This window comes from Aspergillus niger (genome assembly GCF_000002855.4).
Source record: "Aspergillus niger supercontig An07".
NCBI lineage: Eukaryota > Fungi > Ascomycota > Eurotiomycetes > Eurotiales > Aspergillaceae > Aspergillus > Aspergillus niger.
The window spans coordinates 1,614,690-1,630,846 of NT_166523.1; the positions used below are offsets into that span (position 1 = coordinate 1,614,690).

The window sequence follows — 16,157 nt, forward strand, 5'->3', positions numbered from 1 at the left end:
GGATGATTTCTGGACATATTTCCTTGCTTGCTGTATATGTTGTTGTGAGGAACAAAGAAGCGCTGTATGTAGGTTTTGTCCTGATGATTTTGAGTATTTACGATGGACGAAAAGGTGGTGGAAATTTCATTTCTTCGTATTGAAACAGCATCCAGCATGTGAAATCGATTCTATGTAGCGCACACACACTCACACATATAAAATACCTGCTCATCAACCAGCGCTATCAGACATATCAGGCCACCGCAATCTAGACTTCACCCCCCGAGACGCCAGAACCGACAACGATCGGGTATCTGCAAAAGCGCAAAATAGCAGGCTCAACAAACAAATTCGAGAAAAAGAGAAAAACTAACATAGTTCGGATCCCCTACAATACATCTAGGGAGGGAACCAAAAGCGCCTTACCTTAGCCGCTGAGCCCACTCATGCCTCCAAGACTAGTTCGCGGACCACTTCGACGCGGTTGACCCTGCTCACTGGGCGTTATCAAACGCACCTTCTTGGGCGACATAGTGCTAGTGGAAGCCCCGCTAGGCCCACCACTTGTTGCAGTGGTAGCTGTTGTGGAAGCGCTCCCAGCTGATGCACCAACGCCTAGCATGCCGCGAACTTTCTCGACGGCCCTGCTTTCTCCTTTAGTCCACGTATCTCGTTTGATTAAGCCTACACCGGCTTTTCGGCCGGCAGTGTCACGTCTCTTTGATTCCTCTAGGAGGACGGAGCGGTTATGTTCGCGACGCGGGCCAGGACCGCAATCATGCATGCATCCCGGAGTAGCGCAACCTCCTTCACTGATGGAGACATCATTTAACCATGTGCTTATGCAAGCCAAGTGGCCCCCGTGGCCGCAGCCCTGGCACCAGGTCCAGAGTGTGGATCCTTTTGGTCGAGGGCGCTGTGATGGATCAGAGAGAAGATTATCCAGATGCTGCAATTCACTCTGGGGAATGGGTTCGGTTTTCAATGAAGAATGTGATGATGAAAGTGCGTGTGATGTAGCCTCAGAAGTCAGGTCTGGAGTTGAATAAGCGGATGCATTCGAGAGCTCTGCAACCCACTCAGGTGGCGGATCAAGGCTCATGCAGATAGCGCATGGCTCCTGAGGAGTGTTACAACGATGACAGCGCGTATTATCGCTCTTTGGGTTTTCATAAGGACGTTTGCATGTGAAACAGAACACGTTCATGAAAGTGTCGCCCTGGGCGTACTCATAGACTGCTGGGTAAGATGGGACACATAAAAGCCGAAGCTCAGCAGCTTCAATGTACATTGATTGGCGCACCAACTGCTCGTTGTAAGCTCTGAATATGTATTCTGCCTCCTCATCGGGAAGAATCTTTTCGCAATCTTTAAAAAGGATTCGTAGCTTCTGCAGTAAGTGTGCAGCAGACTGAATGTCCACATGGTTCCCACTATGGTAGTGTCGAATTGCCTCTTTAAAAAGCATCTCGACGCTCCAGGGTTTGTTCGTTGTCACGTCAGGACTGACAGGAATAGTCACGCCAATCAACTCACTAGTTCCTCCAGTGGCTGTCGGGTTGTTGTGCACTGAATCTTCATCTTCTTGACTAGGAACATTCAAGGGCCGACTCTCTTTCAATAGAGGTGGGGGGCTAGACGGTCGCTCGAGGTGTATATGCTCTGAATCAGGGATACCCTCCAGTGTTTCACAGCCCTGGGTTTCTTTTTCGTTTACAGAAGTAGCCTTTGGGACTGACTCCTTGACTTCAACATAGCTGTTACTAGGCTCTGCAGTAGCCGCTTCCTGGCCAACATCTCCATCCTCGTGAGCCTCATACAGTCTCGCTGCCGAAGATAACGAGGTGGCCATTGATTTGGACGGATGGGAGCTCTCTGTTGAGGCTGAGAACATAGGGAAGCTCTCCGATGATTCATGCCGGTGGAAGCCAGGCGGTTTAATAGGCACCATAGGAGATTCTAGTGAGAGGACCTTCTTGGGAAAGATCCTATAGTCGCGAATAGCTGCTTTCTTGTCCTCCATTTTCTGATCGTATTCGTCTACTTCAGAAGTCCCCTTTGAAGCGCTCACAAGCGTTTTCAAATGCCAATCTGCTCTGCCAGAGATGGCTCGAGGTGCAGATCTTTGGTCATCCGCAGTATCTTGAAGCACCGGGGCACGTCCCGGCTCGGAAGGCAAACTGTCAGGTGGGATAGAGACATCTTCACTAGCATCAGATTGACGGTGTTGTAATTGATGGACTGGTTGTGGATCGACATCTGACATCGATGACCAATCATTTGAAGTCATGGTGCCCTGATTAGAGCTAAGAACCGACGGTGGAAGAGGCTTCAATTCCGTATTGTCATTCAAAGACGTCATATGCGAAGTCGTGCTGTCCAAAGACCCAAGAGGGGAGTCAGGCAATGGCTGCGCGAGAGGCGTCGTCATATTTGACGCGCTTTCAGAGTCTGTCAGCGGGATCTTCAATGCTTCGTTCTCCACCACACCCTTGAACATTCGGGTTTTCAATTTGTCCTGTCTCCCATCTTCAATCACCCGTGGTTTCTCTGAAACAGGACCCTCCTTGGATGATTTTTTCTTCATGGTGCGAGGCCCCTTGTCTAAGTTGCGACGTTGCTCTCTGGCTCTGGTCTCGAGCTCTTGGACGACAGCAAATTTGATAATGCGCCAAGTCTGTGCTAGCTTGAGCAAAGAAGCGTCCTCCGAGCACTGTGCATTGTGGTTGAGTGATTCGAGCATGGACGATAGCTTGTCCATGCGGACTGCATCAGCACCATCGAGCAAAGAAGAGTAATTGGACGCCAAGTATTGAAAGGTATCTCGATCCAGTGTAGCTCCCGGAATACATCCAACTGCTCCGATCTGACGTGCCTCGGGGGTTTTAATCTTTGAAAGGACCTTTTCTAGTGGGAGGATAGGAATGAGATCTCCCACACCAGGCGGAGTACTGCCTAAGGATTTAGACGGCCGAACACTACTCGACTTGCTATGCCGATGGCGGATAGAAGCGAACGAAGGCTCATCGAGAACATCTTCTGCAGGGCTCTGACTCAAAACCTCACCACTATTGTGCTCTTCGTGCTGAGGGCCCACGAACTCATTAGTGCTGAGGCCTAGAGTACTACGCTGGGGACGTTTCTGGGCGAAGGCTAGGACTTCGCCGCTCGGGCTCCAAGCCACCGAGCATGTCGGGCGTTGATTGATAATCTGGGGAGCGTATCGAATATCAGTTTGAGTGAAAGCGCCAGCTTCACCTACTGTCCATAACAGGTCCTTGGAATGCCAGAGCAAGTCGGTCGCGTGAGCATCATACCGATCGAATTCGCGGAACGGTATGTGTGGCCTGCGGAGATCCCAGAGATGAACTCGCGGGTCCTCCTTGTCGTAAGATGTCACTACCTGAGATGACTGCCAATCACCAGAGCCCTCCGGCTCCCTAGCCCACGAAGGTGGACGCCATCGGACGTTGAGGACTGCCTGAGGGGTCCGAAACTGGAAAGTCGGCTTCTGTCGGCGTTCGGCAGAAGAAGAGAAATCCCAGACTTTCACTTGTCTATCCGTACCACCGCTGACGATGTGCCTCCCATCAGGATGCCAATCTACCGAGAAGCACGGGCGGTCATGGGCAGTAATCCGCATTAACGGAGCGCTTGACTTGCGGCAGTCCCACAGTTGTATCGCTCCGCTGTCTGTTGCAGTCGCAAACATGACCCCGTCGGTTGGCGACCACCTGATATCCCGGACGGCATCACTGTTACCGTGGAACAGATCCAGACTCCCACACACCAAGACGCCACGTTCCGCAGAAGCTGTCCGCAAGTCCCACATTCGAATGGAAGAATCCTGACTCCCCGACAGAAGCCATGACGCATGGTGCGGGTTGAAGGCTAACCGATGGACCTGGCGGCTGTGGCCCTGGAATCGGCAACATTCCAAGCCAGTTCGGCGCAGATCATACACCACGATGCGGCCATTGGCCACCGCCGTGGCAATAATCTGGTCATACTCACCATGTGACCACTTGACATCTCTCACAGTCAGCTGGTCTTTATGCCGGGCGGAGAGTCCGCTTCCACCATGATGAGTGGATGAATAACTGATGATAGCATTGCGGAGATTGAATTCCTCGGATGAATGATCAGGCGAGACGCGGATGGTCTTCAAAATCTCCTTTCCGCCAATGACTGCATGTGTCCGCTGCGGGGAGATATCTAGAGCGGCAATAGGGATACCAGTCTTATGCGTAACAGTCTGGGATGCTCCAGGTCTAGGGAAGATGTTAGAGATCAATTTCTTTCTTCTTTTACTTTTTCCTCCTCCCAGTATGAGGGTCTGTAAAGATTCTCGCAAGAAGAAGATGGGGCATGATCTAGCATGGAAAGCGTGTGAAAGGCGGCGAATCGGGTGAACCTGGAGGGGATCCAAATAAAGAAGCAAGGGACAAAGCGGGTAGGGGGGGGAGGGTCAGCTAGTAGTAAGTAAAACAAAGTGGGTAGCTAATAAAGAGTGATTTATGTAGGTGTGCTAAGGGAAGGAGGGGGAAAAGGGAAAGGTGAGCTATACAATGACTTGGACCTTGTTGAACGGGGACCAGCAGACAAATCTGCACGACTTCCCGCCGTGTGCGGACTAGGAGGTCGAGACCCTGAGAAGAAGGGCTGGGCGAATCTTGCCAGAGCACTGGCCGCGCGGTTGGAATATTTGTGACTCTGTTGCACGGGAGCTGGTGGTGGGGGAGGCGGCGGTGCTGGCGAGGAGCTGCCTCGGGCGGGCAATCGAGAGAAGTCGGACATCATTGCCAGCTTGGAGGTGTCAAGAGATCACACTCAGCCACAGAACACTTTAACCCGACAGCGATCGGGGCTCCATCCTGGTGAACGAATGGGTTTCCGATGACAAGTACAAAACTTGTTGCTGAAAAGAGAAGAAGGTGGTGGTGGTGGGGAAAGGGAAAAGAGAAAAAAAGGAAAGGGGGAGGCGGAGTTTGGGTGAGGTGAGGATGTGGATGGGCTGAAGTTCGGTAGTTTGTGTTGTGATGAGGTTGAACTGGTGACTTTCCAGCTCAGTTCCCTCACGGAAAAAGATGAATTGAGTGGAGATAATTTCAGGCAGCCTGCACCATGCAAGTAAACTATGCAGTGGAGATTATACTACTAACTAGTACTGCTACTTAGTAGACTTGAAATCTCTACCACTAGTACTATTGGTAGTAACTTGACAATATGGTGAAATATATATTGGGTGAGAACCATCATAGAGTTGACTATCTTTGGTCGGTTGTAACGGTTAAGCCTGTAGTATTTCAGTTGATCAAAGCTCTCACGATTCAGAGGTCTACTGGGAGTTATCAAAAAACACAGCTCTTCTGCTGCTAAGCTTTCTTCAATTGTACTATAGCCTCTACAGAACGATAATCATGAGCTGTATAGCCGTAATCAAGACATGACAGTAGTCCATTCCCACCCTTTGCTTCTGACACCCGATCCATAATCTGAACCTCAATTTCCCATCCGGGCCTTTCCCTCCCGATGGAGTCTAGTCCGGTTTCGGAGCTGGTGTACTGGGTACTACTAGTGTACTAGTGTATTAGTGTATTATTAGGTAACCCACTCCAGCGTGGCAACACCCCGTGATGTGCAGCTCCTCAGTGGGTTTAGCGTGCCATATCCCTCTCCATCTTGGTTCCTTATTTCGTCCATCCTCCCCCAGAATCAGAAAGTGAGATGCGAGATCCATGACCAGAGACATCCACAAGCAGCGGTTTCCAGGAAAGAAGGGAATGGACGAAGCAAGACAAAAGCAATTCTACAAATTCGATTTGTTCAGCTGATAACTCACAAAGTCAAAAGTAGACTTGTCCAGCGCCTTCCTTCTCCCTTTTCCCCCCTCCCTCCTAGTAGGGGGATTGTCAAAAGTACTACAGCATTAGGCCCGTCCAGACAAACATTCAGCTTGTATCTATCGCCAGATTGACGCTACTCTCGAGGGTTACCATGGGTTGGTTAAAAAGCCATCGAATGGTTGGTTTCGGATAACCGTTCTGGATGGACGGAAGGATGGACGGGTGCAGACTGGGAAAGGCTGGAGGAAATCCAACCTGCATGCAGGTAGTTTTAAGGCGGTGTGGATTCAACGGTGGATGGGTTCGATCGGCTCCATGACGACTACTGACAAAGTAGTTAGCTTCTGGCACTTTAGTTAACTAGTTAGTTAGTCAGTCAACAGAACTTGACTGTCAAGAAATAAGTTAGAGGATAAACAGTGCAGCTGGGAGGCTACAGCTGGAGCTGTCGAGGGTTGTTTGACCATCCCCCAGCAACGTGCTTATTTTGGTCAGTATCCACCTATCGGATGCTCTACCATGCAACACCAGAAATAAGTTACTCAAGCCCCATGAAACCGATAGGCAGTGGTAGTCATGTCATGTCTTACTTTAAGGAGGGTGGAGGGGAAGAGGCGCATCCAGGGCCGTACGTTCCAGGCGCGGTTTTAGATCATCCGGACACTCGGGACTTCTGGGTGGGACAAGCTAAAAGACTAGTACCAGGAATGACTCGTCGAAATGGCAATGGCGATGCATCCTCAACTTGAAGAACATGATCGGTTCCAGCCCTCCCCGCATTGTTGCGACCGACTGCTGGGTCATACAGCGGAGGAGGGGACTTTTTGGTCGGGTGATAATAACGGACACCATGATCATGGTGTTGCGTTGCCCTTGAAGCAAGAAATTCTCCGCCCTGTTCTCCCAATTAACCTGATCGGTCTTTGCTGCTGTCTACTTTACCTTGCGGGAGGAAATTGGATTGGAATTCGCGCTCACCATGGAGAAAGCGACTGGACCACATTTCCTTTTGGAAACCGTCCCTGAAGCTGTCAGCCACCTACGCACCAAAACGATCGTCCTCCTGCATCATGGTTATGAATGAGGACTCGATCAATCAAAAATGATCCATATTCATATATACTAACCAAGGGGACCGGTAAGATCGTGGGAAGGGGGCCAGCAGGAGTGATGTGTCCTTCTGTCTCTCAGCAGGCCAGCAGCCATTCAAGGAGCTGCTCAGGCATCCCAGCAAACAGCTTTCCAGGGAATCCCCGGACGGCTATTTGCTGTTGCAGGCCAGGCCCTTCATCATTCGTCCGCTGCGGGTTACCTCTCGCATCGATCTGCGCCTCGCCCTCCTCCATCGAGATCTGTCACGACCACACCACTATCCTTACGCCCTGAGTTTTTCCACCCCCCTCCTGTTGGCCTTTCCCTTATTTTTCTTTTCTTTTCGTCTTTTTACAGTGGGTGTATTGCATCTGAGCCCCGAAATGATCGTCGATTTCTGTTTCTTCTTTCACTTCCATCGAGGGTTACACAAACGATCTCAACCCTTCCACCCACAGGTTGGCTAGTAGCTACTGCACGGAGTATCTAGCAGCTGGTGGTAGTATAGGATAATAACTTTATCGCAGTACGCAGTGGTAGTAGCAGCTATGTGTGTGTGTGGTATCATGTATGTATGCAACAAGTATGTCTCGCTCGAATCATGTAGCAATCAAGCCTCAAGAGTTGTTTTCTTGTACCCCACAGTATAGCTAACTACTCTATGCAGAGTATCTAGTAGTCATTCATTTATTACAGGCTTCCATGCTTTCCTGAATGCTTTCCTAGGGTTCGTGACCGTCGTCGGGCGAATTGTCCTCCTTTACCCCAAGACTCGAACCTTCATTCCAACCCCTGTTCCCATTGGGCACGAATCATTTGGTCAAATCCACCCAGACCCGAGAAAGTGGCCATGAACAGGCCTCAGCAGGTACTTACTTCATGGGACTAACAAACAGCTACGTACAAACAACAACAAAAACAACACTGTAGTTTGATCATACATTTCAGCACACCGTCCTTTTCTCCGCCTTTTGGAAAAAGAAAGACAAGAAAACACCCCATGAATTCTAATTTATCTACTTTGGGTTGTTTTAGCCACACCTTGCTCCTCGACACGTAACATTTAAGCAATGGTGGGGAGGAACAGCATGCAAAGGAATATGGGGGGAAAGAGAAATTAATTAAAAAAAAAAAAATAATAAAAAGGACGAAAAAGCTGAAAAAAACGAAAAAGAAAAAGCAAGAGGCATAAAATAAAAACCTCCGATTTTGCATCTGATCATCCTCGAAGAATTTCAGAAAATAAAATAGAGAAAAATTGAAATGAACTGGAATAAAAAAGAAGTAAAGTAAACCAACCGACCGTTGGAAGAAAAGAGGAAAAATGAAGGGCGACTGTTCCTATGATTTAAATCATTTGATTTAATTTTAATTATCCTTCTTCTTGCTCATATAGAAGAACTAATAAATAAATAAATTCAATTTATTTTATCCCATCCCCCTTCTTCTGGTTCAGCTGGATCCGATTCCTATTTTTCGCCTTCCGAAGCCAACCAAGCTTGGAGTAGCTTTGGGTCCGGCTAGTCTGGGTTCTCGACTGCTGCTTTCGCATCCACACCGTCATTCTTCCTCGACCGTCCAGTTACTATTTGTATCCTCCAACGATCCTTTCCTCTCGCGTGTTGCCTCTTGCTATCTTCTCGTCCTGTCTTTCCCTACCTGCTCTTTTCTTTCTTCCGTCTTTCCCTCTCCTTCCCTCTCTTCCGCTGGCCTCCCCTCCCTACTGGGGCTTCTTTGTTTTCCCTGCTTGATACCATCTGCCCTGGTGCAAGCAAGTCTTTCCCGGATCTTGTTCTTTTCCTCTCTTATAGTTTCGGGATTAGCCTATCTGTATTCTTCTCCTGTACTTATTGAACAAAAACTTTTTTTTTTTTTCTTCCTTACCCCCGACTCTTCCATTGCCCTTTTCTTTTCTTTACGAGACATTTTCTTTTTCTTCTTTTCTTATTCTGTCTGTCGTTTTTGGTTAAGGGAGAGACATTTCTCCTCCATTCCTAAGCTTAATAGAAGATCGAAAAAGAGGCTACTCTTCCCACGTGTTTGTCGATCCACCCCCAGTCCATTACAACTTTTGGCTCCTTCGATCGCCAAACTTCAGAGCAGCTTTCGCCTCCTACCCATCTTATAACAAGTTATCCCCCGTCATCTTACCGATTGCGGATCTTTCGCATCTTGCGGTCTTCGGTGTCAATATAGAAGAAGAAGGTGGTCGCTGGGTCATGGAAATACCTTAAATGGTCTACTGATACTATATCGGCCAAGTGGGAGGACTGCACATCATGGGTTACCAACACGCAACTCGCGATATGGTGGCGTACTTGCGCATTGCGTCGCCCATTATCCTGCTCCTCATATTTGTCGCCTCCTTCATTGCCAGCTCCATTGTTACGGCTAGAAATGCGAACAAGAACGCCAATGCCGTTCACACAGGTCCCGGTGGGCGACCACTTCCCAAACGGTCCCGGAGTACAATGACCGTGATCAAGGCACCGCAAAAGTTCTCGGAACGCACAAAATTGTTGTTCAAGTGGCTGTCTGTCGGGGTACTGTTGACAATTGCCGCAGATGGTGCCCTTAATGTGGCCCATGTCATGATTGCAAGATCGGAACACTGGTGGTGTGGCCAATCAGTGGTGGTAAGTCCTCTGCCTTAGCTTTTAGTTCTGACCCAAGCCTGGGTTGGAACCTCAAGAAACGGGAGGGGCATCGTCGCTAATGACACTAGATCTATGTCGTGGGCTCATTCTTCGACTACGCAATCATACTTGTCTCCCTGTTGGATACAAACCCCTCTCCAACCTTCGCCCAATTCATTCCATGGCTAGTGGCGATTCCGATTGAGCTGGGTATCCTAGGAACCTCTCTCTCCATCTATTCCGACGTACACCGCGAACCTGTGGTTGGGAATCCTGTTGGTGGTCGCCTGAGACAAGGTATAACGCCGTGGGAGTTGGCGGAGGTGGTCCTGAACTGTATCAGGGTACTGTTCCTCATGGCTATGGTCATGTCGTACATGTTTCATACGATCAACTTCAACTCCAAAAGAGCTCATGGTCACGCCAATGGGGTCAATGAGACCACGGGATTACTCAACGGCCACCACGCGGAAAACGGGAATGCTTATGGCTCAACGAATGGTCACGCGCAGGCTTCCAAGCCCACCGACCCGTGGGTTCGCCCGACTACAGTTCCGTCAACTAGTTGGTGGGAGTATCTCAGCGGTTATTCACTATTTTTCCCATACCTGTGGCCATCGAAATCCCGTCGCTTGCAAATAGTAGTGGTCATCTGCTTTCTGCTAATTGTATTGCAACGGATCGTGAATGTGCTGGTTCCTTACCAGGCAGGTGTCATTACCAACATGCTCTCCAAACAAGACGGCGAGTTTAGAGTCCCGTGGTTCAACATCTGTCTCTACATTCTCTACCGGTGGTTGCAGGGCAACCAGGGTCTTATCGGCTCTTTGCGGTCTAATCTATGGATTCCTGTGAGCCAGTACTCCTACATGGAGCTTTCGACAGCGGCTTTCGAGCACGTGCACGGTCTGAGTCTCGATTTTCACCTAGGGAAAAAGACGGGTGAAGTGCTATCTGCCCTGAGCAAGGGCAGTTCGATCAACACATTCCTCGAACAAGTAACCTTTCAGGTCGTCCCTATGTTGGTTGACCTCTGTGTTGCGATTGTCTTCTTCCTTGTCTTCCTAGACGCTTATTATGCGCTCGTGGTGACTATCGTCACTTTCTGCTATCTCTACGTCACCGTGCGGATGGCACAATGGCGAGCGGAAATCCGCAGAGAGATGGTCAACAAGTCCAGACAAGAAGACGCTGTTAAGTAAGTACTCGATATTACCTGTTACTCTTTCTTTTTGCAAGGCTTACAGTATGTCTAGGAACGATTCTATGGTCTCCTATGAAACCGTGAAATATTTCAATGCCGAAGAATATGAATTTGGCAGATACAGAAATGCCGTGTCTGACTTCCAGAAGGCCGAATATCACGTTCTCTTCTCCCTCAATCTGCTGAATACATCGCAGAACACTGTTTTCATGCTAGGTTTGCTGATTGCATGCTTTATCGCGGCCTATCAGGTATCGTTAGGACAGCGGGATGTTGGTCAGTTTGTTTCACTCCTCACATACATGGCCCAATTGCAAGGGCCCTTGAACTTCTTCGGCACCTTCTACCGTTCCATCCAGTCAGCCATGATAAACTCAGAGCGGTTGTTGGAACTGTTCAGGGAGCAGCCCACCGTGGTCGATCGACCCAGCGCCAGGCCCCTGCCACTCTGCAAGGGTGATATCATGTTTGAAAATGTCGAGTTCTCATATGACACCCGGAAACCAGCCTTAAATGGGCTGACATTCCGCTGCGAGCCCGGGACAACCACAGCTCTGGTGGGTGAGTCAGGCGGAGGAAAGTCCACTGTTTTCCGTCTACTCTTCCGGTTTTATAACGCGACGAGGGGCCGCATCCGTGTAGATGGGCACGATGTGGAAAGTATCACAATCGATTCGCTCCGAAAGCACATCGGTGTTGTGCCACAGGACACGGTGCTCTTCAATGAGACATTGATGTACAATTTGAAGTACGCCAATCAGGACGCGACGGATGAGGAGGTCTATGAAGCTTGCCGTGCTGCCAGCATCCACGACAAGATCATGTCCTTCCCCGATGGATATAGCACTAAGGTCGGTGAGCGCGGTCTCCGGCTCAGCGGCGGAGAGAAACAGCGGGTTGCCATTGCTCGGACCATTCTCAAGAACCCGCGAATAATTCTTCTGGATGAAGCGACTGCTGCGCTGGACACAGAAACAGAGGAGCACATCCAGGGCGCGCTGTCCAGCCTTTCCCGTGGGCGGACGATGCTTGTTATTGCTCATCGACTGAGTACCATCACGACAGCAGACAGGATAGTAGTCTTGCATGAAGGCCGAGTGGCCGAAAGTGGCACTCACGATCAATTGCTGGCAATGAAAGGTCGATATGCCAGTATGTGGCGTAAACAGATTCGTGCCCAGAGGGCTGCCGCGGAAGCCCAAGTGCTTCAAGATCGTGCTCAACGCTTGCGTAGCGCATCCACATCGGGTGCCGCCGATGACAGTTCCAGTCAGTCCGATGAGGACCGAAAGCCGGCCAACAAACCTGGTGACGATGGCCGCAAAGGACAGGAGACAGCTCGGTGAGCACTCAGTAGGTATAACCAGTCAACTTCAGACGGTTACATCTCTGCACCCGCGTTGAACGCTTGTGATTGACGGGGTGGGAGATATAGCATCTTTTGTTTCTTTTTGGGTTTGACAGGATACCCGGGATTTTCGCTTCCCTGGAATTGCTCCCTTAGGTGCAATTGCATTCCAAGCCACTCACGACTGCATGACATATTGTTCAGTTGTCATTCTATATCGAACATCAACCTCGCCTCCTTTTTCTGTTTCGGTAAGGGACGTACAAAATGGTTGGAACCGTGAATAAAATTTATTAGACCAGTTGCATTTGACATACGACATTTACGATACTGATCGATAGCATCCTCTAGTATTTAATTTCATAAGATTCTTTTGTGTATCTGCTTCAAGGCTGTAGTTTGACTAAAGAAGAGTTCATCCTTTACATGGCTGCGACAGCTGTTACTATTTGCGAGCGTTCCATTGGCCAATTGCGGTCAAGCTGGGGCTATGCTGCCTGAGGCAGCAAACATCCGGATTCTCGACTTCTCAAGCTCGGCTGCTCCGCTCTTACAATTCTTCAGACAACGGATACTGCCTACTTCTACAACTTGCCTCTAAAACCTCACAGGGCCGGAACACTTTATCATCCTGTTGATACTCCATACTATTCCTAAGGAGGTCAAACGTCTTTGCAGTATCACACGACATCAAATTCCCAACAATGCATCCCCCGTCCCCCCAACTCCTCCGCGCCTTGCGCACCTCAATCTCCCCCAACTGCAGCAGCAGCGCAATCTGCACACAGCTCGCATCTCGCTCCGTCTCCCCTCTCAGTCGACTGACCTCCTCCCCCCTCACATTCCACCGCTACAACAGCAACGATGCCCGTCCGACCCGGATGATCCCTCGCGCTCACAGCGCAAAGCCCTCCAGCCGAGACCGCGGCCCGCCGTCCAAGGAAGACACTCAGACGGACTTCAGTGCCCTCAACGTGCTGGGAAACATCCCTGCCCCGACGACCGCTATCGACGCTACTCTTGATACGGGATTTCATCTGGACAATGGCGTCAAGATCACCGGTGGGGATGGAGTGTTCCTTGTTGGCGGAGAAGCTTTCGTCTGGCGGCCGTGGCAAGGTGCTGAAGCGGGGAAGAACAGTATGGTCAATCAGAAGGGCCAGTTTGAGGTTCCGGAGCATGCGTGGGGAATTTTGGATCTGGTTTGGCCTCGTCCGGGTATGTTTATTGCTTTTGTTCCTTCTTTTGGCTACGGGAGTGGTTGTATTATAGCTTAGGATGCTTGGGAATATGTGGCTAACCTGTGAATTTTGATGGTTTCTAGATATGTTGATTATTGGCATGGGAGAGACTGTGTTCCCTCTGTCGCCGGAGACCAAGAGACATGTCAATTCTTTGGGAGTTCGGGTGGAAGTGTTGGACACGAGGAATGCTGCTGCGCAGTTCAATCTGTTGGCTACGGAGAGAGGCGTGTCGGAGATTGCTGCGGCTATGATCCCAATCGGATGGAAGGGGAGGTAGAGGCATTTCTGAGCTGGTGTCTGAGCAGTCATATTAGGGGGTGTTGGACCCTGGATACTATGGGGCTACCCGGTGGCTCGCTGTGATATTGGGGGCTAACGTTGTGTATGTTATTGTTGTTTGTATTTTGAGGGAGTCATCTTCCCTTGGTGATGTCCCATCCACTCTTGTATGTATGTATAATAGATAATGATATGTCTGTGAAATTAGCCTAGTTTTGACTTGTCTAGTGCTATACAGCATCACTAGTGGCAGACTCCATGTGACGTCGACGGCGATCCCCAGGCGGCGCGATACCCGAAACAGCAAGAGGGCGGCCTGGACTAATCGGGGTTTAGCTCAGGCCAACAAGTGCAACCCCGGACGATCTTCCCGCCTGTTGCTCACCTCCTCCTGTCCAACCTCCCATCTCTCCTCCCCCCATGTTCTATTCTTCTCTGTTCATCTGAATTCTCCTCTATCTACTCTAAGAGGGCCTCTCACAACACTATGGCGCGTGAAGAGCCTCTCTTGGCCTCACGCCCCTCGTCCGACCATTCCTCCATTCGGAATGCCGAGGAGGAGGACGCCCTGCTAACCGGGATCCGCACCGACCGTGACCGACGCCGCAGATGGAGCTTCTGGAAAGAGCTCGGCCTCTTCACCTGGGCCCTCATTGCTACGGTAGCTGTCATCGTTCTCTCCGTCGTTTACCAACATGAATCTAGTCGGGGCCCAGATCGCTCGAAAGATCCCTGGACGAAGCCGACTGGCAAACGGAACCTTATCTTCATGGTGTCCGACGGCATGGGCCCCGCTAGTCTGTCCATGACCAGGAGCTACAAACAACTCACACAAGGGCTTCCCGCTGACGAGGTCCTCATCCTGGACAAGCACTTTGTCGGAACCTCCCGTACACGATCGAGCTCCAGCCTTGTGACGGATTCCGCGGCCGGTGCGACGGCATTCTCGTGTGGTCATAAGAGCTACAACGGCGCCATCTCCGTGCTTCCTGACCATTCGCCTTGTGGCACCGTCCTTGAGGCTGCCTCCTTGGCTGGTTACAAGACGGGGCTGGTAGTGACGACTCGTATCACCGATGCGACTCCGGCTTGCTTTGCTTCACATGTGAATCTCCGACAGTACGAAGACCGGATTGCGGAACAGGAAATCGGGGAGCACCCGCTGGGCCGTGTGGTGGATCTTATCATGGGTGGAGGCCGGTGTCACTTCTTGCCCAACTCGACTGACGGAAGCTGTCGGGGCGATGACCGCGACCTTGTCGAGCTGGCGAAGGAGGGTGGATACCATTACATGGATGATCGAGCCGGGTTCGACTCTTTGAATGGAGGGACTGAAGGCAAACTGCCACTCCTGGGGCTCTTTGCGGAGAAAGACATTCCCTTCGAGATCGACCGCCGCAGCCAGAATGACGTGTACCCCTCTCTTGAGGAGATGGCCCGTACCGCCTTGACGATACTCAGCCAGGCCACCGCCGACAGTGAGCAGGGTTTCTTCCTCATGATTGAGGGTTCGCGCATCGACCATGCTGGCCATGGAAACGACCCGGCTGCACAGGTCAATGAAGTTTTGGCATATGACAAGGCCTTTGCGGCCGTGCTGGAGTTCCTAGAGCAGGACTCGACTCCGGGCGTGGTCGTGAGCACATCCGACCATGAGACTGGAGGCTTGTCAGTCGCGCGTCAGCTACAGCCTGAATACCCCGACTACAAATGGCTTCCCGGTGTCCTGGCCAATGCCAGTCACTCTTCGGAGTACGTCAACAAGAAGCTAGTGAACTATCTCGCCACTGAAACGGACGACAAGAAGCAGTACAAGTTCGTCCGCAGCCTCATTGAGAACGATCTTGGCATCACAGATGTCACGGACGAGGAGATTAACGCCGTTCTCGACCCCAATTACCCATATAACCCCCAGTACGTCTTTGCGGATATTGTCAGCCGCAGGGCTCAGATTGGTTGGGCGACCCACGGACATTCCGGTATGATACCACCATCTATATCAACCCCCTTCGATCACGAGCTAACCTCAGACCAGGTGTCGATGTCAACATCTACGCCTCCGGGAAACTCGCGTTTCCCCTAGCAGGCAACCACGAGAACACCGAAGTCGGCTCCTTCTTGGCCGACTTCCTAGACCTGGACCTCAAGAGCACGACCAAAAAGCTTCTCTCATCGGACTACTGGACCATGTCTTCCGAGGATAGCCCCTATGGCTGGCTCGGCGACCCTCTAGGCGAGGATGTCCGAACCGAAGGCCTAGACACCTACCACGGCGAGTTCCGCAAGCGCGGACTCTCCGAGCGAGGCTGCAGCTGTGGCGAGAGCCACTGAAGCTAATAAATACACTTAGTCACGCCCTACATTTGTCACGTCTAAACCTTTACTCATGATTTATCCATCCTGCCATCTATACAACCGTTGACAAACGATGATCTAAATTACCAATGTTGCATAATACTTTGGTGTGGGTGTTCTGGCGTTTAACCACTCAATCAGTTCATACGAAATTTTATCAGAATGCTTTTC

General features: G+C 50.5%; 5 protein-coding genes across 5 annotated transcripts; 3 read left to right on the plus strand and 2 right to left on the minus strand.

Annotated features, from left to right (window-relative positions):
- Positions 1-257: 257 nt before the first annotated feature.
- Positions 258-4,779, minus strand: An07g07480 (uncharacterized protein; the record flags this gene model as incomplete). The annotated part of the gene is made up of 3 exons (XM_001391785.3): positions 258-296; positions 500-4,253; positions 4,550-4,779. 3 exons carry the CDS (start codon positions 4,777-4,779, stop codon positions 258-260), a joined length of 4,023 nt encoding a protein of 1,340 aa, XP_001391822.3.
- Positions 4,780-6,480: 1,701 nt separating this feature from the next.
- Positions 6,481-7,339, minus strand: An07g07490 (uncharacterized protein; the record flags this gene model as incomplete). Its single annotated transcript, XM_059748588.1, has 5 exons — positions 6,481-6,723; positions 6,771-6,867; positions 6,956-7,042; positions 7,141-7,210; positions 7,276-7,339. 5 exons carry the CDS (start codon positions 7,337-7,339, stop codon positions 6,481-6,483), a joined length of 561 nt encoding a protein of 186 aa, XP_059601005.1.
- Positions 7,340-9,199: 1,860 nt separating this feature from the next.
- An07g07500 (uncharacterized protein) lies at positions 9,200-12,106 on the plus strand (the record flags this gene model as incomplete). Its single annotated transcript, XM_001391787.3, has 3 exons — positions 9,200-9,556; positions 9,646-10,754; positions 10,813-12,106. The coding sequence occupies 3 exons, from the start codon at positions 9,200-9,202 to the stop codon at positions 12,104-12,106; spliced, it is 2,760 nt and encodes a 919-aa protein (XP_001391824.1).
- A 706-nt stretch (positions 12,107-12,812) lies between these two features.
- Positions 12,813-13,629, plus strand: An07g07510 (uncharacterized protein; the record flags this gene model as incomplete). The annotated part of the gene is made up of 2 exons (XM_001391788.3): positions 12,813-13,326; positions 13,433-13,629. The coding sequence occupies 2 exons, from the start codon at positions 12,813-12,815 to the stop codon at positions 13,627-13,629; spliced, it is 711 nt and encodes a 236-aa protein (XP_001391825.1).
- Positions 13,630-14,118: 489 nt separating this feature from the next.
- An07g07520 (uncharacterized protein) lies at positions 14,119-15,962 on the plus strand (the record flags this gene model as incomplete). The annotated part of the gene is made up of 2 exons (XM_001391789.3): positions 14,119-15,610; positions 15,667-15,962. 2 exons carry the CDS (start codon positions 14,119-14,121, stop codon positions 15,960-15,962), a joined length of 1,788 nt encoding a protein of 595 aa, XP_001391826.1.
- Between the last annotated feature and the right edge of the window lie 195 nt (positions 15,963-16,157).